At 45.6% G+C, this 19664-nt stretch overlaps 7 protein-coding genes across 9 annotated transcripts; 3 read left to right on the forward strand and 4 right to left on the reverse strand.

The window, feature by feature from the left end:
* Window positions 1–112: 112 nt before the first annotated feature.
* LOC128301080 (protein mahjong) lies at window positions 113–6547 on the reverse strand. 2 transcript variants are annotated; one of them, XM_053037408.1, is made up of 6 exons: window positions 4583–6547; window positions 4002–4486; window positions 2609–3750; window positions 2236–2526; window positions 1517–2159; window positions 113–1032 (listed from the first exon to the last, which is right to left on the reverse strand). In XM_053037408.1, the coding sequence occupies exons 1-6, from the start codon at window positions 6307–6309 to the stop codon at window positions 830–832; spliced, it is 4491 nt and encodes a 1496-aa protein (XP_052893368.1). In that variant the 5' UTR covers window positions 6310–6547; the 3' UTR covers window positions 113–829. The 2 variants fall into 2 exon arrangements, with proteins under 2 accessions (XP_052893368.1, XP_052893360.1); XM_053037400.1 differs by having other exon boundaries at window positions 113–1140.
* A 596-nt stretch (window positions 6548–7143) lies between these two features.
* On the reverse strand, window positions 7144–8405 carry LOC128310875 (26S proteasome non-ATPase regulatory subunit 7). The gene is made up of 2 exons (XM_053047616.1): window positions 8137–8405; window positions 7144–8067 (listed from the first exon to the last, which is right to left on the reverse strand). Exons 1-2 carry the CDS (start codon window positions 8306–8308, stop codon window positions 7223–7225), a joined length of 1017 nt encoding a protein of 338 aa, XP_052903576.1. The 5' UTR covers window positions 8309–8405; the 3' UTR covers window positions 7144–7222.
* Window positions 8406–8753: 348 nt separating this feature from the next.
* On the forward strand, window positions 8754–9604 carry LOC128310843 (probable 28S ribosomal protein S25, mitochondrial). Of its 2 annotated transcripts, XM_053047577.1 has the most exons (4): window positions 8754–9000; window positions 9068–9174; window positions 9235–9322; window positions 9382–9604. In XM_053047577.1, the coding sequence occupies exons 1-4, from the start codon at window positions 8864–8866 to the stop codon at window positions 9554–9556; spliced, it is 507 nt and encodes a 168-aa protein (XP_052903537.1). In that variant the 5' UTR covers window positions 8754–8863; the 3' UTR covers window positions 9557–9604. The 2 variants fall into 2 exon arrangements, with proteins under 2 accessions (XP_052903537.1, XP_052903536.1); XM_053047576.1 differs by having other exon boundaries at window positions 9068–9322.
* LOC128310842 (probable RNA-binding protein 18) lies at window positions 9592–10510 on the reverse strand. The gene is made up of 3 exons (XM_053047575.1): window positions 10437–10510; window positions 10220–10340; window positions 9592–10149 (listed from the first exon to the last, which is right to left on the reverse strand). Exons 1-3 carry the CDS (start codon window positions 10508–10510, stop codon window positions 9736–9738), a joined length of 609 nt encoding a protein of 202 aa, XP_052903535.1. The 3' UTR covers window positions 9592–9735.
* Window positions 10511–10929: 419 nt separating this feature from the next.
* On the forward strand, window positions 10930–12113 carry LOC128299664 (60S ribosomal protein L21). The gene is made up of 3 exons (XM_053035686.1): window positions 10930–11007; window positions 11329–11497; window positions 11586–12113. The coding sequence occupies exons 2-3, from the start codon at window positions 11369–11371 to the stop codon at window positions 11943–11945; spliced, it is 489 nt and encodes a 162-aa protein (XP_052891646.1). The 5' UTR covers window positions 10930–11007; window positions 11329–11368; the 3' UTR covers window positions 11946–12113.
* Window positions 12114–13006: 893 nt separating this feature from the next.
* On the reverse strand, window positions 13007–14730 carry LOC128299665 (ubiquitin carboxyl-terminal hydrolase 46). Its single transcript, XM_053035687.1, has 5 exons — window positions 14590–14730; window positions 14350–14430; window positions 13470–14267; window positions 13256–13399; window positions 13007–13180 (listed from the first exon to the last, which is right to left on the reverse strand). The coding sequence occupies exons 1-5, from the start codon at window positions 14590–14592 to the stop codon at window positions 13073–13075; spliced, it is 1134 nt and encodes a 377-aa protein (XP_052891647.1). The 5' UTR covers window positions 14593–14730; the 3' UTR covers window positions 13007–13072.
* A 1070-nt stretch (window positions 14731–15800) lies between these two features.
* Window positions 15801–19121, forward strand: LOC128299946 (eukaryotic translation initiation factor 3 subunit B). The gene is made up of 4 exons (XM_053036105.1): window positions 15801–15967; window positions 16116–17662; window positions 17938–18256; window positions 18339–19121. The coding sequence occupies exons 1-4, from the start codon at window positions 15877–15879 to the stop codon at window positions 18431–18433; spliced, it is 2052 nt and encodes a 683-aa protein (XP_052892065.1). The 5' UTR covers window positions 15801–15876; the 3' UTR covers window positions 18434–19121.
* Window positions 19122–19664: the final 543 nt, after the last annotated feature.

The following is a 19664-nucleotide window of genomic DNA, read 5'->3' on the forward strand; positions in this document are numbered from 1 at the left end:
GTCTACTAGCGCTGCAAAAATATCATTTGGAATAGATCGTTTAACATCTATTTGTAAGTGTACCTAATGGATTGATCGATTTCCTCGGGTTAGCAATCAGGTAGAAACAGAATTCTGCAAATACATGTATTTTTTTAAATAAATTATCCACTCGGTAGTGTGAATGCGTTTCATTTCGTAACAACACAATAATTCCAAAAGGCGAAAACCAATGACCAAACGAGCATCAATCATCAAATCCAATCCAATAAATAATGCATAACATTGCCTGCACTTCTGTGCACAGTAATACGCCTATCTAACGCATGCCGAACACTCACACATGATAAGAATACACATGTTTGCAAATATTTTCTGCTTTCCACTTCAGTCGTTAGCTACATTAGGTGAAAAGTGCTTCGACTACATTTTCCTTTTCTTTGCTCCTTTACTTATAGGCTTTCTAGTAGGAATTTCTTTTTGTTTATACAACTCCTTAACTAAATTCTACTGTACACCTGGAACTAATGCAATCAAATTATAATGCATAAATGTCTTGCAATTTTTTTTTCAACGGCAGCTACTCCAGCTTGTTACACATTGTGGTGCTGTCATTTAGACGATGTTTGGATGTTGTACAAGACCGTGCTGTTTTTCGTTCAACTATAGTTCTGGGATCAGCTTTATTGCCACTAACTCCTAGCTAACATTGCCCTGGTACTGGCTGCAGCGGTATGCAGCGGTCTGTTTCAAGCGTCCTTTTTTTTCTTGTTTTTGCATTCACGGTTCACTTCACGTTGATGCTACTTTTGCACATAACGTTCCGTTGTCGAAGTACCTAGCTGGCTTCTCAGCGGTAGCTAAACAGATAATCTTCTACGTCCGATGCCGTCGTCCAGGACGAATCATCCGAATCATCAACACCGCCATCATGATCGTCCTCGTCATCATCCGCCTCATCATTATTGTTATCACCGTCTCCCTCCTCTTCGTCCTCATCATCATTATCGTCATCATCTTCCCCATCCTCGTCGCTGTTTGATGCGGAGGAACCTGTTTGCGAAAGGTCAACATCATCGACATCATAATCATCATCATCATCAAATTCCTCATCATCATCTTCATTGTTGTGATTATTATTGGCTCTAATACCCCTGAAGACTGTAATGAGTACGTAGGAAGGGTGGGATGATAGGTGGATTGGATTATTTTTTATGCATTGCGGTACACTATCATTCCCATGGAAAGCCGAGCATCTAGATGTAGACCTCACGTGCTATGTGGGCATGTCACTCGGAGCAAAAGAGTTGATATCATTGTTTCTAAATACTTAAAGGCATGAAAATGTTCCAACTTTTCCACTTCCACTTGGCCAACGTTTGATGCTGCATCCAATTTTGCGAGCAATAGAAATTGTCGCTAATTTGTAACTAAATAACTTATAAACCAGAAAACAATGATACAACAAATCACGACCTGGATGCCCGGCTTTCCATGCGACCCCAGCAGTTTGTTCGCACGTGTACTGCATACTCACCGACAGACTCCGTTTCCGACATGTTTTCCTCCGAGTTTTCCATCTCCTCCTCGTCCTCGTCCTGATCGTCGCCGCTGTTTCGCTTCCGTCCGACGCTGTAGATGCGCACCACCGATTCCTGCATCAAGTTGTAGCCGCCCTGATTCTCGGCGATCGCGATCTGGCTACCGTATCGATTGACGGCCAAGTCGGAGATGTTACGCTTCACGTCGATGGTGGCAATGCTCGAGTAGTCGTAGCTGTCCAAAACTTTGAAGCTTGTCTGGTACGCTGCGATCTCTGCCATCTCCGAATCTTCCTTATCTAGCGTTAAGCCGTACATTACGTTTTGGGCAGAAAATTTTACGTGCGTCTGATCCAACGACGGTACCGTCCGAAGCAGATGGAACGTGCGCAAATCCCACACCTCCGTATTTTCCACAATCTCCAGTCCGTTCGGGTGAAACACACCGGAAATGTTTTGATTCAGCTTGTCGAACTTGTGTATCTCCTTGCCGGATGTGACGTCCCACAGAACACCGTCGGATAGCAAAAGCTCATCGTTCGGACAGAAGGTGGCACGGTTTTTCGTGTACTGGTTGGGAAACGTCGGCTCAAACCGCATAACTCTTTGACCCGTGTTGACATCATATATGGTGGCGATCTGCGCACACGAACGAAACGGATACGTACGGTCAATTATTTTACTGCGACAACATACAATGACGTTTCACACATACCTGATTTGTTGTGGCCAACACCCTCTCCGGTGTAATGTTTGCAAACTCTACGTAGTCTTCCTCGTCCCATACGAGCTTTTCCGATATTTGATTACCCTCCAAACTCCAAAGGGTCGAAATACCGTATCGCCAAACTGCTGACGTGAGCAACAATTTACCGTCCTTGCTGCATTTGATTGATGCGACATTCGTTTCGTGACAGCTAAAGCTGTGCTCTTCGTTCGTATCGTTTAGGTTGAAAATTTTCACCTCTCCCGTTTGCGATCCAACTATAAGCCTTGTTCCGCATGGCTGCAATATTAGAGCGATTATTTTATATACTGTTTGATACGCCGACGTCGTGATACGTCCAGAATCCGGCACACACACTTACCGTAAAATCACAGGAGGTAAAACAATAATCCATCTCGACCGTACGAAGGACGCGCGAGGCGGAAAAGTTTGAATGCACCAGCCGACGATCAAACCGTCTGGATGAGAATCCTGCCTGTCGCCGGTAAAACCGTGCGGCAAAATTGTTCCCAACACCGGACACCCGATTCGGGCGTGGATCGGGACATTTGTGAGGCTTGAACAGATCGAACGGTGGACAGGTAGACATCGGGTGTTTGCAGAGAGCATGCTGATTCGTCAGATACTCCGTAATGATCGAATTTAGCGTTATGTTGTTGGCCGCTGGTGCGGACAATTCGGTCGGTAACGTTTTGGATGTGGTAGTGGCTAGTAGCAAAAAGTTGGACGCATCCGTAGCGGAAATTTGCTTTTGCAGCGAACGCTGCGATGTGCTGGACGTGTTTGAACGATTCATATCGGCAGGAGTTGCCGCTGCCCTGTTCGCCACCGGGTGATGTCCATTTTGGGTGCCACTATTTGTAACGATCTGTTTTTTGATTAGCTTAATCGGGGCGAGGGGTTCCGCTGGATCAATCGTTGGACTGCTGGTACCGTCATAGGATCCGTCCGGTGTGGCTATGTACCCATTCACACCACCCAGGGTGGTAGAAGCAGTCGAGCTGTTGCTCTCAATGCTCGCTGCCGCTAGGGCCGCTTGGAGGTTCGCTTGTGCCATGGACGCGTTGAAAGACGTATCAACCGTGCGGCTGCGAATTCGAGATCGGTGTATAATGTTGGAGTTTGGCGAACGGAAGACGAACGGCGAATGCAGGGAAGCCGCCGAACGCGATAAGGAAGACGATGGATTTTGCAGTGAATGATGGGGCAACTGTTGGAACGATGCCGAACTCAGTCCGGTCTCTTTCAACAATGTGCTGGCCGTCTCCTTCAATCCGTTTGCAATCAGGTGCTGGTAGACCAGCTGATACACCTGCTGCTCGTTGAACTGGATTCGCGTTTGAGCCACCACATTTGCCTTGTGAATGTCGGACAGCGAAGTGTCTACCTGATTGCCGAACGATTCCACCTTGCCCGAGACACGTTCCATCAGCTCCAGCGCGTACTTTTGAAACTGTACGTGCTCCACCCGTTTTTCCTGTAGAATCGGATCACGCATTAAACCTAGAATGAAGGAGAAAAATCAATTAGAAAATCATGATACTCAAAATTCCATTGCAATACATATGGCGAGGACGGAAAGGCGTTTATTTGGCAAAGTCTGAGGTATTCTTCTTGGACTTCTTGGAAAAATATTAAATAAAAGTCTGAAGCGATGAACAAAACTTCCCACTAGTCTAAAGCAATACCGAAACAGTTATTGTAGATAATAGATTAAATGAGTTTCTTAAACTACTACTACTACTACTACTTACTCTGTAATTCCCCATGAACAAATAGCGGTAGCTTTCCGACGATCTGGCGTACGGTTTCCGATCGCGCAAGGCCCGCCAGTGCGCGACAGGCCATCCCACGAATGCAATCCGCATCCGTAATCGGCACCTTGATGCGCATTAACGCCAGCAGCACTAGAATGCCATTGTTCGAGCGAACGCTCTCCCAAACCTTCTGGATTAGCTCTTCGGAGCTTTTATTTGGCATGCGCTTTTTCGCCGAACCGTACCGTGCCAGCGACACACTCGGTCGATGAATCGGTGCACAAACCAAATGCACCAGCAAGGCTAGAGCGGATTTTTGGACCTCCGCATCGGCGACATCACCATCGACGGCGTTCAACAGAACGCTAATGCCCGTCAGTTTGCCCTCATGCTGTGGCACTTGCTCGACGAAGACACTGTGCACACGAGATATTACGGTGCAAACGCTCAATGCATCCAGAGCGTACCGTACGGTGTCGCCGCTGAAAAAAAACGAATTAAGCAAAGGTTACACATGTTTTCCACTCGTACAAAGGGGTCGGGGGTGTTTTTTATCCACCGACGGATTGCGTTCTTACCGCCCACTGTATGTCCAATCGAACGTTAGTAAAATTATGCGTAGCAGCAATGTGACACCCCCCAACTTCAACAGCTCATCCACCGGTGCCCAGTGAGCTTTCATTGGCAGCAACTCCTGCAGCGCGGTAATCTGCTGACTGATGACTTCCGGTGAATTTTTTACCGCTTTAAAGACGGGTTGCGTCAACGTACCGGACGGTTCCTGTTGCCGCGTCACCTGGATGTACTTATAGTATAGATGGTTCTCGAAGTATTTCTTCATCGCGATGCAGACGTGACGTATCACCTGCCGTTCGGATGCTTCCTCATCCTCGTTCATTTGATAATCATCGGATACAACCAACACTGGCAGTACGGCAATCACGTTGTACAGCTGTCGTATACCGTCCTGCTTGTCGAACTCGTCCAGTATAATCTTGAACTGGCAGCTTAATCCGAAGAACATCGTCGCATGGCATCGGCCAGAGTCGTGCGAACATCCCAGCAACCAGAGCGCGTATGATACCATCTCGGTAATGATTTCGCGTGGCATCTGACAGATGCGCTCCATTGCGTCCTCACAGTAGGCGAGGTAGTAGAACGCAATCGACACACCGGTTGCTGCCAGGCTTGGGCGAGGGATTTTTAGCAATCGCTCTAAACCGCCGTTGGCGATGAATTCTAGTGAAAATTTCTTATGACACAGCAATGATGCGAGATACTTTAGCGCCTCAAATGCCAAACAGGTATCCTTCGGGTCGAGATGTTCAATGTAGCGAAAAATCAGCTGCATCGCATTATGTTCGAACACGTGCGGCAAAAATTCCTGATACTCGCCCATGGGTGTGAGATAGTTCAGAATACACATCTGGCTCGTGGCGGACGTTAACGGATAGTACGGAATCATAATCGTACCCGGAACCGTTCGCGATCCAGTTGTACTTTGTTCGCCCTCATCTAGATCCATCGCCCGATGGTCGTTGGTTTCGGCACGCGAAGTTGACGGACCAGCAGTGGATTCGGTTTCAATGTCATTCGATTCCGGTTGTATTCGTGCAGACGCTGATGCTAACTTTGTTGACGGCGCGCTCATTGCCTTCGGGGAGCTAACTCCGGCTGTTGCAGATTCTGAAAGATTTGCTGCTAGCAGATGGGCCTTTTGCAATACATGTAACCGATTCAACATGATTGGCAGGAGGCGTATATTTTGCTCTCGAAAGCTCACGGCAATCTCCTGTTCCTCCATTGCCGCTCCCAGCAAAGCAGTTGCATAGCTCTGTAGCGGTTCGACACTATTTTCGGCCCAACTATACAGCCGCTTAATCAGATGGTCATACTCCACTTGAAAGACGGCGGACGTATCCAGACCGGGCATGATGACTAATATTAACCGACAAGCAGCGACATTTAGAGCGTGCGAACTGTGCTGCATATTCTGTCGAGTAAAGAAGTTATCGCGCAGATAATCGTTTACCAACCGCGTGATGAAGTTATCCTTCCGGAAAAGCAGCTTCAACATCCGGCCCAGCTCACAGTTTGGATCCGTCCGGGACGGATGCCGCGTGTCGAACGGATCCGGATCTTTCATCTTATATGCGAGCATTTCTGCCTCAAACATTTCGGCCAGCCGCGTCACGATCGGTTCCGGGTCGTACCCCGACATGCTGTGTTTTTCGTCCCATAGCTGCAAAATGCGTAACAGGTCGTTGCCGCTCAGGATTTCGGCCTGATCCAGCGGTACTGCCATGGTGCACTGAGTAACTGCTTATATGCAACCTTCTACAACGCCAACGACCGTCCGAACTAACATTACCAAGGAACAAAATCGTACCGCACAAAAGGGCACCGTGCCGCTATCGTTACACGCTCTCCCAGTAAGCCGCTTTTTGCCTGTACGATTTTGACAGTTGTCGATACACGACAAATTGTAAACACCACGCGCGACCGACGGCACTACGCACTTCGCACTGCAGTATCCTTAACCTCACTTTCGAAGTTCGCAAAAGCACGAACAACACCAATCCAATGCGTTTCTGGGTACCGTTTGCCTAGGAAGGACGGTCGGGATTTATGTTCTGCGGTCTGCAAATACAACGGGAGGGAGAATCATATTAACAAATCTCTAGGAATACTGCGTAAGTGCCGCGATTGCAGAACAATGAAGGATTCCCGGTTTCGCTCTTTGATCGACACCACGAACAACCACTACACCGTACCTGTAAAGTTTCTGGTAACTTCTGAACAACCTACTCACAGCTCTGTGTATTCTTGCGTTCGATATAACTATATCACGAAATACAGACGGTTCGAAGATTACAGAATTATATGCAACTTCGCTGAAATGCAAACCAGAACCACTCTCGAGTTCGGTTTGAACTGTCACTTTGCAAATCGATTAACCTGTCCAGACGAGTAATCGAGATAGCGTGGTTGAAGCCCTTGTTCTAATCTCCCTAGCGCATGGTGAAATCATTTTCTTTTAAAGTGGCCAAGCAATCGATTAAAAATTGAACTATGTAAAATGAACTACTGTTTTCATTTGTTTCAAATAGTTATCGAACAAATACACTATGAATTCCTTGTTTTAGATCTCATTTATTGTATTACCAAAAAAGTTAAGCGCTCCTTAAAACAGCAAAATATATCCCTACTCAGTATTACTACTTTTTCTTTTCATCCTTCCCCTTCTCGGCCTTTGAATCTTCTTTTTTGCCGTCCTTCTCATTCTCCTTCTTGGTCTTATCTTTGTCCGCACCGGCATCCTTGCCTTCCTGTGCTTTCTTATCCTTTGCATCATCGGTCTTTTTGCCTTCCTCAGCATCACGGTTCGTGAGCTTGTTGTTAATCAGATTGTGCAGAGCGATGATAGATCGTACCAACGATGCCAAATAAACGACCAGCATCTGATCGTTCGTTTTGACGTACAGCGTGTCGGTAAAGTTTTCCTGCGCTATGTCCGGCAGTAGGTTCAGTATGTCCTGAAGCTGGTACACTATTTGATGATTTACCGGTAGCTGACCGTTGCCAACCTTGAGTAAATAGTTTTTAATATCCCGCAGCTGTGCATTCAGACCCTTCAATCCCAACAGCTGGTTTGTGATCTTTTGCGACAGACTGCCAACCGTCGTATCCTTGATGTCACGCAGCAGATGCTCCACTCCCACCTCTTCTGCTTCTTCTGCACCGATCTCGCTCGGGACGTGTTCGAACGTTTTCGACGTAGGCGAACCGTCGTCGTGCACTTCCTCCACCGCTATGTACGCCTCCGTTGGTAGGCCCAAATCCTTCGGTTTTGCATCGATAATGACCAGCACGGAGTTCGGACAGTAGCGTCTGATCAGTTCGTTAATCGCAATATCGTTTTGACAAAGCTTTGGCCCAGTGTGGTACCAGCCTACGACGCGCTCGCGTGCATTCACTTTCTTAAACATACCGTACATGTTTTCCAAGTAGTCATGGTCGAGGAACCAGACAGATTTGTCTTTGTCGTCCTCGTCAAACGGAACTGCAACAAACGGGCAAAAATATACACATTAAGCTCACGGCGGTATGGTTACAGCTTCCAGCTACTTACCTGCAAAGCTGTTGGACACGTCCAGAACGCCTTTCGCACGCCAGCATCCGAGAAGCACACCGACAACGCGTTTCTGATTGCCGATCTTACCCATCCGGTTAAAGTGGTCCACCACGCTGAGCAAGACCAACGGATGGACGATTACCTTAGTCGTGCTGAGTTCCGACGGCATTTTCTAGGATAAGATCTACAGTTGGGGCAAAAATGAGCAGTTCAATAGAACAAATAATGCCAGAAACGACTGATATTTGTCTCCTGATTTTTAGCTTTTCGCAATGACAAAACAAGTTTTACGTTTGACGTTTTTGGCCGGGTTTTACCTTTTTTTGTGAAGCCCTTTTGACAAGTGGCATTTAGACCCGCTGTTCCATGTGGAAAATAGCGTGGATGACACGGTTTTCAATAAGTCCCCTTGATATTATTTCGTGTTTTATGAACCATAAACTCAATGCTATTTTTTTACAGTTTACTACTTTTACCAAAAATTGCCCTTCTTTGATCAACTGAGAAATAATACTTTTTGTATCAAATTTAAAAACAGCAAGTGACATTCCTTGTCAGTGCATTTTCGTGTTTTTTTTTCAAAACAAATACCACACGCAAGTCACAATCTTACGCAAAGTTGAAAATTTATCTCTACACAAAAGCGTGCTGTTCTGTTGGCGCTCAAGTAAATCTGCTATCCATTTCTCTACTGTACAAGTGAATCTGTTGCTATTCGTGAAAGATGCCTTTCATGAAAGGTAGAGCTCCTATTCGGAGAACGTTGCAATATCTTAATGCCGGCCAGCTGATGCTCAAGGATAAGGTAAAAATATTCAGTGTAAACTACAACACGTATGGTGAACATCACGAGGGTGCTAGGTAAGCGACCGTAAATTATATTCCTATAACATCCTTCTTAATACCGTAACTCGATTTTCGCCTGCAGGGATTTTGTCTTTTGGAACATACCACAGGTACAGTACAAGAACCCGAAGGTGCAAGTGGTCACTTTCAAAAACATGACCCCATCTCCCTTCATTCGCTGTTATTTCGGTAAGTTCATCTGGCTTACCTTAGGTTCTGTTCTGTTCATGTTATTTCTTTTTCTTGCAGAAAATGGCAAACAAATGTTAATCGATATTGACAGCAAAAATAGGCAGGAAATTCTACAACACTTGTCCATCGTTGTGGGTAAATCTGAGTAAGTAGAGGAACGGAAGCTGTTGTGGCTTGATTTACCAAATGTACATTCTGCTCTAGGGCAACCTTGAAAGCTGAGACAAAACTCGCAGAAAAACAGGACAATCCAGCAAATTTCGGCATCGGCTGCATGAAGCACTGTATCTGCGAAATTCCGGGACAATTGCCGTGTCCGGGTGTAGTGCCAGTACCAAAGCATATGCGCGGGAAGTTTAAATATCAAATGAAGGAATAATGTGACTAATTTCCCGTATCGGGAAAATGTTTGATAACAAGAGAAATAAAACCGTTTAGTTTGGTAGTTTATTTTTAGGATTTTTTGCAACGCGCTTTCACGTCACAAGATCGGTCAGTTCGTATTAAAACTAATATTTAAAATTTATGAGTATTCTCAGCTGGTGTCCCGTTTGACCACTATTTGTGGCGGTGCGAATTTCTGTATGGTGCGTTCCGACTTCCGCCACGTCCACTCCCAGCCGTATGATGTGAACGCTTCATCTTTGGATCTGTCCGCTGTGGTTGATTAATGTTGTATTGGTAGCGCTCGATAATGGGCCGCTCCGAGGTAGACGATTTGTTAATCACCAGATCATCGGATCTGCTTTCCAACATTTTCAGCTTCGCTTCCAGTGCTTGTATCTTAGTTTGCTGACTTAATGGTCCGTTGGTTCCACCCTTGGAACCTCCAGCCAGGCAGGGTATCTCGATTTTCGGTTTTGTTCTGTCACCCTCCTCGCGGTTAACATGTTTTGCCCATCGGACGACGATCGTTTTCTCACCGACCAATTTACCATCCAACCGGAGCAATGCGGCTTCCGAATCCTTATGCTAAAATTGCATTGCACACCGTGAACGATTTATCCAACTTCGTTAACCTTAAGCTTCATCAACAACTTACGTTCTCGTACGTCACGAAGGCGTAACCTCTCGGATAGCCCGCTAACGGACCGGAGCGATGGAACAGCATGTCGAACTTTTCAATTTTGCCGTATTTTTGCACGATTTTCAGTAATTGATACCGATTGGTGGCAAATCGGAAAAGGAAATGAAGTGAACGGTTAACCGGAGTTTGTTCCATTCTGTGCCATCATATAGGAAGAAAGAGCTCTACTTACTCGGTGATTCGACTGTCCAAATTCCCAAGCCACAGCCTACGATCATCCTGGGACGTGGGCTGTAAAAGAACCATAGATAGGGTACATTCTAGGAATAGAGGAACAAAAATGCTAAACATACTTCTAGATGATCCATATTGAAGAAAAACACAGAAAACTTATGTTTGTTTACCACTTTGGCTTGTGTATTAATTTTTCTTCTCTGCGGAAAATGTTTTCCAACTGTCAAGTTGTTATATCAGGGAAACGTTTATAATTAGCAGTTTGAGTGTCCCCAACACCGCAGGAAATTTGCAGAAAATTAAAAATGTAAAACCAACCATTGTTTCTTTCATTTTTAGCGTTAAAGCGATGTTTTCTATCGCACAAGCGATGCAAATTCTACAGAAATCCGTTATCAATGAAACTGAGCGCGCAAAATTCATAGAAAGTTGGTGCAATCGAGTTCGTAGCATTTGCCTTTTTCGTATGCAACCCTGGCGCACAATAATGACAACCGGATGTCAGTAGTGCCACCAGGTGTTGACAGCACGAACTAAAGATCTTTTCTTCGGCATCCGTGAAGTTGACAGTACGTATCGACCAAAAAGTTGGTGATAATTTTCATTATTTCTACGCAAAGTACCATTATTTGTTCGTTCGCAAGGATGGGGATCGTCAGGCACATGAATGCTTTGCCGGAGCTTACTGGAAAGACCTGTATTGCTGGTCGGAAAACGCCACACAGATGGTAGCGGTTCGTGGCGACTCGAGCGCTTCACAACAAATGTGTTCATGTGTTGGAGTGATTCCACATCCTTCTGCCACGAATGGACCAAATAGACGCGGAAGGGATGCATTGTTAATGTTGAAAGATGTTCACAGTTTTGTTTTTCGTATGTTTTTTAAACAGGGCAGTCGTTTCACTACCGTAACACCAACCGACAGTCAATATGACGAACTCCAAGGGTTATCGCCGTGGTACTCGGGACATGTTCTCCCGAGGCTTCCGTAAGCATGGTACCATCCCACTGTCTACCTACATGAAGGTCTACAAATCTGGGGACTATGTCGACATTAAGGTACGTCATCCCTAGCAAACCAGACAGATGGTTATTCTAGAGAGGTGCATTTGGTAATTAATCTTACGCTTTTATTCTCGTTCTCCAGGGACATGGTGCCGTGCACAAGGGCATGCCCTACAAGGCGTACCACGGAAAGACGGGACGTGTCTACAATGTCTCGAAGCACGCACTTGGCGTGATTGTGAACAAGCGCGTACGTGGAAAGATTCTACCTAAGCGTATCAACGTACGCGTTGAGCATGTGCAACCGTCCCGTTGCCGAGAGGATTTCCTGCGACGCGTCAAGGAGAACGAGCAGAAGCGTCGGGCCGCGAAGGAGAACAAGCTGCCCCAGTTCAAGGTGTCGCTGAAGCGCAAGCCGAAACAGCCACGCCAGGCTCAGATCATCAAGAACCCACCTACGCCCATCTTCCTGGCACCTATTCCCTACGAATTCGTGGCCTAAACTAAGCTGTTGGGTTCGGGTTTGTGGAAGCTGTGCCGGTGGTGTATATTGTACCGTCACGGATTTTGTGTTGTACTGGTGTGGTTCTGTGACAAAACAGCCAGCAGTAAGGGATAATTTTTATGAAGTACATCAATAATACAGTTCGTGATGAAATTCTAAACCGAGTACCAATTGTCGTTCGTTTCGTTTGCTTTGTTTGAGAAAAGTGCGATAAAAGAGGACATTTGCTGAACAGTTTGGTATTGTTTTTTTTTATTAGAAGTTGTATTCCTATCACTATTGGCAATATTCTCACTTTGTGTGAAACTGTGTTTTGTTCATCCGTGGGCAAGATACTATTTCGTAGCAAACTCTTCGTCACTTTGCGCACAGATTGTAGTAAGTTTCTTTCCTCTTCTATGTGGTTTGTTTGTCTACCGGTGCCTAGTTAAGAAAAAGCCTACTTTGTTAATTGTGTATTTTTGTTCGATTTCCAATCGATCGTTTCCCTGTCCTTACTTTCCATCTAAAAACAAACACACACCACCCCGTAGTGTCCATAGTTACCATGGTGTGGTGATTGTATCTCAACTGTTTTGCTCTAAAACATATACATGAAGGCCAAATGCTTCGAACATAGTTAGCGTAGCTTCTTGTTTATCTGGTGAAACAAATCTTCCGCTAGCGCAAGTTTTCACATTCGATTGTTCAAGTTTCCGCAAAACATTTGATTACTACGCTCATTACTAATGCCAAACGAATAGCTGTTATATCTTCTACTTGATGCAAATTGTAACCAACCGTCGTAAAGCACACCAACAATAAGAAATCACATCAGAAATTCCTACAATTGATCAAAACAGGAAAACTGGATAGAGTTCGATAGACTCCAACATAAATGAGCACGCCCATACCGATTGCTGGGGCATTGCGTTATTACACTGTATACACCTTATACATCCGCCGTCACTTTACAATGATATATTACACATCTGCTAGGAAATAAATAAATAATTGCAATCATATTCACTAACATAACATTACCGTATAGCTTCTCGTCCTATATAAACACTTCCGGTTCACTTCTACCACGGATGGTTTATCAACGTCGACATTATAAGTTAAATAGTTCGTATGACGTTTTCCTACGCACAATCCCGTGATTGGTAAAACAGAATATAACCAGTTTCCGACGACTTTTGAATGTCCGATGTTAACCCGTAAAAGTCCTCTATGGTGGAAGCTTCAATTTTCTGCAAAATATAACACAGATTTGTATGGAGATTAATCAAACCCTGTACGTAAATTGGTTGCCGTTTGGTACCTACATCAACCATATCATCGTCAAACAACAACCAGAAACCATGGCTCTTTACAATGCTGATGTAATGGCCACGGTTCGGACCAGAACCGCAGTGTATGACTACCGCCATGAGATCGTACAATCGGTCCGGATTGACTGCGTCATCTGACTGCAAGTACAAAGGAAGGCAGCGTTATTACTTTTATTCTCGACACGGACAGCGATTGCAATTCCTATACCGTATTGAACAACCTCAGCTCGAGCGGGAACACGACACGATGGGATACCTTGATGTGCCGGTTGTATTGCTCCATGTACTTGAACCGTTTCAGGTGCAGTGCCAGTATCATTGGGAGCTTCTTAACGCGCATTCGTTTCTGCGCTTCCTGATAGCTGCAACAGTTATCACATTTGAATTTGTTATCACTACAGAGCGTTTCGGTGTTGCTGAAGCAACGCAAACAGTGCGTTATGCTGGTGTTCTGGTCCACGTCCACCTGCAGATCGAAAAAGTTCTCGTCCTTGCTGCTAACCGTCTCGCAGTTTAGGCAGCGTGTCTCACTCGTTAGTATTCCCTGAAAAATTTCGTGTACCCATGTCGGCTCGCTGCTGTTGCTACCATTGCTACCGGTACCGTCCGGTGGACCGTTCGTGGCACCATTCCCATTGGAAATCCCGTTGGTAGGTCCACTGCCTTTCCCACCTGTGCCACCGCCTGCCTTTGCTTGGTTACGCTCAGCAAGTATGATTTCGTTGATGTGGTTAATGAGAAAGTTAAGGAACTCGTGGGCATCCTGCTGCATGTAGTTGTCGAACTCTTCCTTCTCCTTGCGCAGCCGGGCGATAAACTTTTTTGGTGCTATCGAACCCACCTTCTTTTTCTGCGTTGCGATGCTGTAGAATAGGTCGGCCAAGCAGGACAGTAGCGTTTCCTTGGTGCGTCTATTTTTCGCCTTATATTCTAGTACCTTTTCCCTGAACGGCCGGCAAAAGTAGAGCGCCTGCAGCACTGAGTTGCTGTAGCAGGTGTTTCCGAACTGTACCATAAACAATCGAAGGTTTAGTGTGAAGGAATGTAAACTAAACAACGCATCTGCATAGAAGTACACCAATACTCACATTGACCAGACCGAAGTAGTGCTCGTTCGGTGGAAACTGATCTGAGCCGATGTCGCGCTCCAGCTGGGAAATGTTTGCACCCTGAAACGAACGATGGCAAGTCGATGAATGAAAGGTCATTTCAATTACACCCAAGGAAGGGCTCCAGATTCTTTGCGCATTTTATTCGAAGGCATTGCAGAAGGATGCAACAACACTTAGAGCTCCATTGGCACACGGGAAAAATCCCCAACCGCTTACCATTCTCTTCCAGTAAGATGCACCATTAAAACAACCTATTCTTGTTGTTGTTCGGTACTTAAAAAGTGAACACGGTCGAACAGATTAGTTACACCAGGCCGATGGAGTGAATTTTTCCGACGAAAATGTTTGCAAAAGAAATTTCTAGCGATACTGAAATGAGGTACCGCCCTGTTGACAACATCACTCGATGATCACCTAGAGGGCAGCTGCTTAGCAACCTGGAGAAGCTCTGCTTAAGTCCTTAAATAGGCGTTCGCAGGGTTTGGCAATAGATAGGCAATATACGGCGTGCCCAACTTACGGAATCGCGCAAGCGAATAACATAAAGCGTACCATTGATAGTGAAACGCAGAACACTTTATGCTACCGCGTGATCCTGATATGGAATCGCGTGCACAATTTAGTGAATGTCAATAATAGCGAATGGGATAATCAAAAAGAACCAAACAACATAGCAGATCGACGCCAAGAAACGTGGTCAGCATGCGCACGCTTAAAGAACTTTGATTGAAGCTCATGTCTGTTAGGAGTTAAATAGAACGATGTAAGTCAGAGTTCGGTTGCTGCGGTCCGTAGCTCTATTTGAACTTACTTTATACGCTTGCAGTTTGCTAGTCACAACAATCAAGCGAGTAGGAAATGATACATGTTGTACCCAAGCGCCTGAAACAAACAATAGTGCAAGAGCGTTTTATAATTTCGCGTCGTTTTAATCGCTGTGCGCTAATTCGTACGATTACGTATGTTTGTGTTTTATGTTAACCGACACCAAAAATAAACGTACCATTTGTGATAAATCAAAAACCGACTGACCGATTTGACATTCACTAAATTGTGCACGTGATTCCATATCTACATCACGCGATACCATAAAGTGTTCTGCGTTTCACTATCAATGGTACGCTTTATGTTATTTGCTTGCGCGATTCCATAAGTTGGGCGCACCGTATCCAACCTCATTTAAATGGGAGGATTAACCTCTGTTGGAATATTAGCTTTCTACTGTTTTTCAATATCGACCGCGCTTCTTTAAACCCAGCAATAATTTAATTCACAATCTTGTCAGCGGGGTACTTCGAATACGCACCCCTGCTCAACACAACACGTCATGCTGACATTTGGGAACTGACAGCTGTCAGGCCGCCATCGTGCTGCCAACTGTGCGGAAACTGCAGCGCTTGTTCTTTTTTATTCCTTTCCGGTCTTCCTGTCAAACGTCGCGAAATTTTCACTGCTCGATCGCTCCAGATTTTCGCCTAAAACGACGTGTAACTGTTGCCCAGGATGGCCAAAAAGAAAGGAGAAGACCAGGACTTTGAGGAGGAGCCCAACTTTGACGACCCAGAAGGATTCGTGGACGATGTTTCCGACGATGGTAAGTGGTCGCAATGAGATGCATCATGCCGGCGGGGTGTTGCATTAGTGTTAGTGTGCCTACGTTGAAGCTTTTCGTCGGGTGGCTCAACAGTGGAATTCATGGGGCGAACAATTTACAATTGCCTTCCCTATCAACTCTATTGCAGAACTGCTGGGGGATTTTCTGAGGCAGAAGCCGTGCGAATCGGATGGGGTAGAAAATGTGATCGTGGTTGACAACATTCCGGTCGTCGGTGCGGCGCGCTTCCAGAAGCTGAACGGCATCATCGAGAAGCTGTTCAAGAACGCCGGCACCATCGTGAACGTGCACTACCCGAAAGATGAAGAGGATAACACGAAGGGGTACGCCTTTATCGAGTACCAGAATCAGGATAGTGCGGAAGAGGCGGTGAAATCGTTGAACAATCATCGGCTCGACAAGCACTATAAGCTGCTGGTGAACCGGTTTTCCGACTTCCAGAAGTATTCGGATATACCGAAAGAATGGTCACCGCCGCAGCCCCAACCGTACAAGGTGCAGAACGATCTGTACAACTTCTTGGTGGAATCGGACGCGCAGGATCAGTTCTGTGTGGTGTCGGAAACCATCCCCGGTTCGGTTCAGGTACAGTTTTGTCAAAATACGCAACCTGAACCGACGGAGCTGCTGAAACGTGAACGCTTCACCGATACGTACGTCAAGTGGTCCCCGAAAGGCACGTACATTGTAACGTTCCACAAGCAGGGCGTCATCATCTGGGGCGGATCGAACTTCGTGAAGGTGAATAAATTCCCGCACGGTAATGCACAGTACGTGGACATCTCGCCATGCGAACAGTACCTCGTGACGTACGGCCCGAATGGGCAGAAGATCGTTATCTGGGACATTCGCACCGGTGCAGAGAAGCGCGCATTCGTTTCCGACGGTACGTCAAACGCGTCGATGTTGCGCTGGTCGCACGATGACCGGTACGTGGCCCGTCTAGTGGACAGTCAGATACAGATCTACGACACGACCACCTTCTTCCTGCTGGACATGAAGTCCATTAAGGTGGAAGGCATCCGCAACTTTAGCTGGTCGCCAACGGACAACATCATCGCCTATTCTGTGGCGGAAGAAGTGGACGTCCCGGCGAAGGTAACATTGATGGCCATCCCGAAGAAGACGGAACTGCGCACGAAGAATCTGTTCAATGTGGCCGACTGCAAGATACACTGGCAAAAATCGGGCGACTATCTGTGCGTGAAGGTGGATCGGTTTTCGAAGTCAAAGAAGGAGAAAAAAGATAAGAAGGATTCGGATGTGAAATTCCTCGGCATGTTTTATAACTTTGAGATTTTCCACATGCGCGAAAAGGACATTCCGGTCGATTCAGTGGAGGTTAAGGAAACGATCCTTGCCTTCGCCTGGGAACCGGTCGGCTCCAAATTCTCCATCATCCATGGTGAGCCCGCGTCCGCTAACGTAAGCTTCTACGAAACCAACAAAGGCCAGGAGCCGGTGCTGGTAAAGAAGTTGGAGAAGAAGGTATGCAGCCACCTGTTCTGGTCACCGAGGGGACAGTTTATCGTGCTAGCCAATCTGCAGATGGGATCTTTCGAGTTTGTGGACACGAACGATTTCAGCATCATGAAAACGGGCGATCATTATCGCGCATCGGAGGTAGAGTGGGATCCAACTGGACGTTTCGTTGTGACGGGAACATCCGGAAAGGTAAGTTGAAATAATGGCAATAGAATGTTATGTGGAGGACCCATTAGGGAACTTTTTGTGAAATTTGAATCCTATCGAAAGTTCTCTTAGTTTACCCTCCTAAAGTGTATTCGTTGCGCAAGTGTTTCTTAAGGTTTTCACAAACAATCCCATAATGCATACGTTCATTTTGGGTACGATGCTTGCTCTGTACAAATGGTACACCAGCTCTGTTCCATAGAGAAAGAGGCGAGTCGCATGGTCTCATTTGGTTTGTTATTTCGCTTTCGTCACAGGCAAAGGAAGACCAAGGCTATTACATGTGGTCATTCCAAGGACGTATTGTGAAACGTGTGAATCTGAAGAACTTCATGCAGTTCCTGTGGCGTCCGCGTCCACCGACCCTGCTGTCGGAGGCGAAGCAAAAGGAGATACGGAAGAATTTGAAGAAGTACTACTCGCAGTTCGAGAGCAAGGATCGTTTGCGAATGACCCGTGCGTCGAAGGAGCTGATCGAGAAGCGTGCGAAGCTGCGTGAGCAGTTCACCGAGTATCGCTCGAAACGCGTCAAGGAATGGGAGGACCAGAAGAAGCGTCGTATGCAGTTGCGAAACAGTACGTAGTATTCTGCTAGATACCTCTCGTGGCAAGCTCTATACTAATAACGATACATTTTACTTTCCGCTCGCCTTTTCAGACATCGACACAGACACGCTGGAAGCAGATCCAGATAACGTAGAGGAGGAAATAGTTGAAATTCTTGTTCGTGAAGATACCACCATTATCGAGTAATCCGTAGAAGGCAACAACGAGGGCTTTGGTGGCGTCCGCAACTAGCCGTCAACATTCTACCCTTACGCCGGTGTGACCGCTTTCGTGTTTGGGAGCGCTGTCACACGTGTGGGGATCTTTTACTGTGGTGGGAGGTACGCAGCAAGCGACGTAAGAAAGTACGGAACTTGTAGAGTAGTTCCGCATACGCACACGCCGAACATTTCACTTCGCTTTACTGTTTTATAATCCGACGGGACCGTGTGTGCGTGTTTGTGCAACTGGGAGCAAATAGCTCCTGAAAGTGTGTGGATTTTGGTTCAATGGTGTGTTGGAAGATCCAGTTGATTCATACCAATTAAATCAGGAAAAGAGCAGAGCAGGAAAGGCAGAGACACATTCAGGTGCCCTTATCCCTAAGGTAAACAACAAAACGAAAACGAAGTTCTACGAAAGGAAGCGTTTTGTTGTTCGCATCTTTAACAGCTTGTTTGGGTAGAGGGTGGCGAACACTGGTTAAAATTGAGGTGCGCATTGACATTATCGGCCCCAGTCCAGTTTCATCATCAGAGGAACGGTTCTATTTCAGAAGTAGCTTAAATAACTAATCCTCAATAAGATAATAGTGTACCATCAGTTAATTCGAAAGGCGTACTCTTCAGTATGATTATTAATAAATATATTATGCTATTGTACGATACATCATTGGACGGGAAAAACATGCGTTTTCTTGGATGAGTTAACTCATTAAGCTTTACTGCCGAAATACTACTCATCATTACTCATTAATTTATTTCGTTCTCTAAAGACCGAAAGGGAATTTGACCTATAAATAATATTTTAGCGCATTCAGACACTACGAAGAGCATCAGATAAATAACGCCGGTAAATAAAGAAGGTTCAAACGATCACCAATCTACGATGCTCAACCTCAACCAATATGCGGATATTGTCTCCAAACTTTAAGTATTCGCATTCTAATTGATATAACCAAATCGCTATAAAATGATTGTATTCACGATTAGAGGAATTTAAAAAGAGGTTTTTTAAAAATGTGTTATTTATAACTTATAATTCACACACTTTAGTACATATCCGTAAAAACAGCCGAAATAGACGAACACTCTTCGTGCCACTGGGGCTTTTCCACTGCGATGTAAAAATTAAAATATTGTTCAAAACCATTAACCGTTTTTTTGCTCTCATTACACGTGAAAGGAACGAAAATTTATTTACTTAAATGTCATTTATT

Source organism: Anopheles moucheti, chromosome 2 (assembly GCF_943734755.1).
Source record: "Anopheles moucheti chromosome 2, idAnoMoucSN_F20_07, whole genome shotgun sequence".
Lineage (NCBI taxonomy): Eukaryota > Metazoa > Arthropoda > Insecta > Diptera > Culicidae > Anopheles > Anopheles moucheti.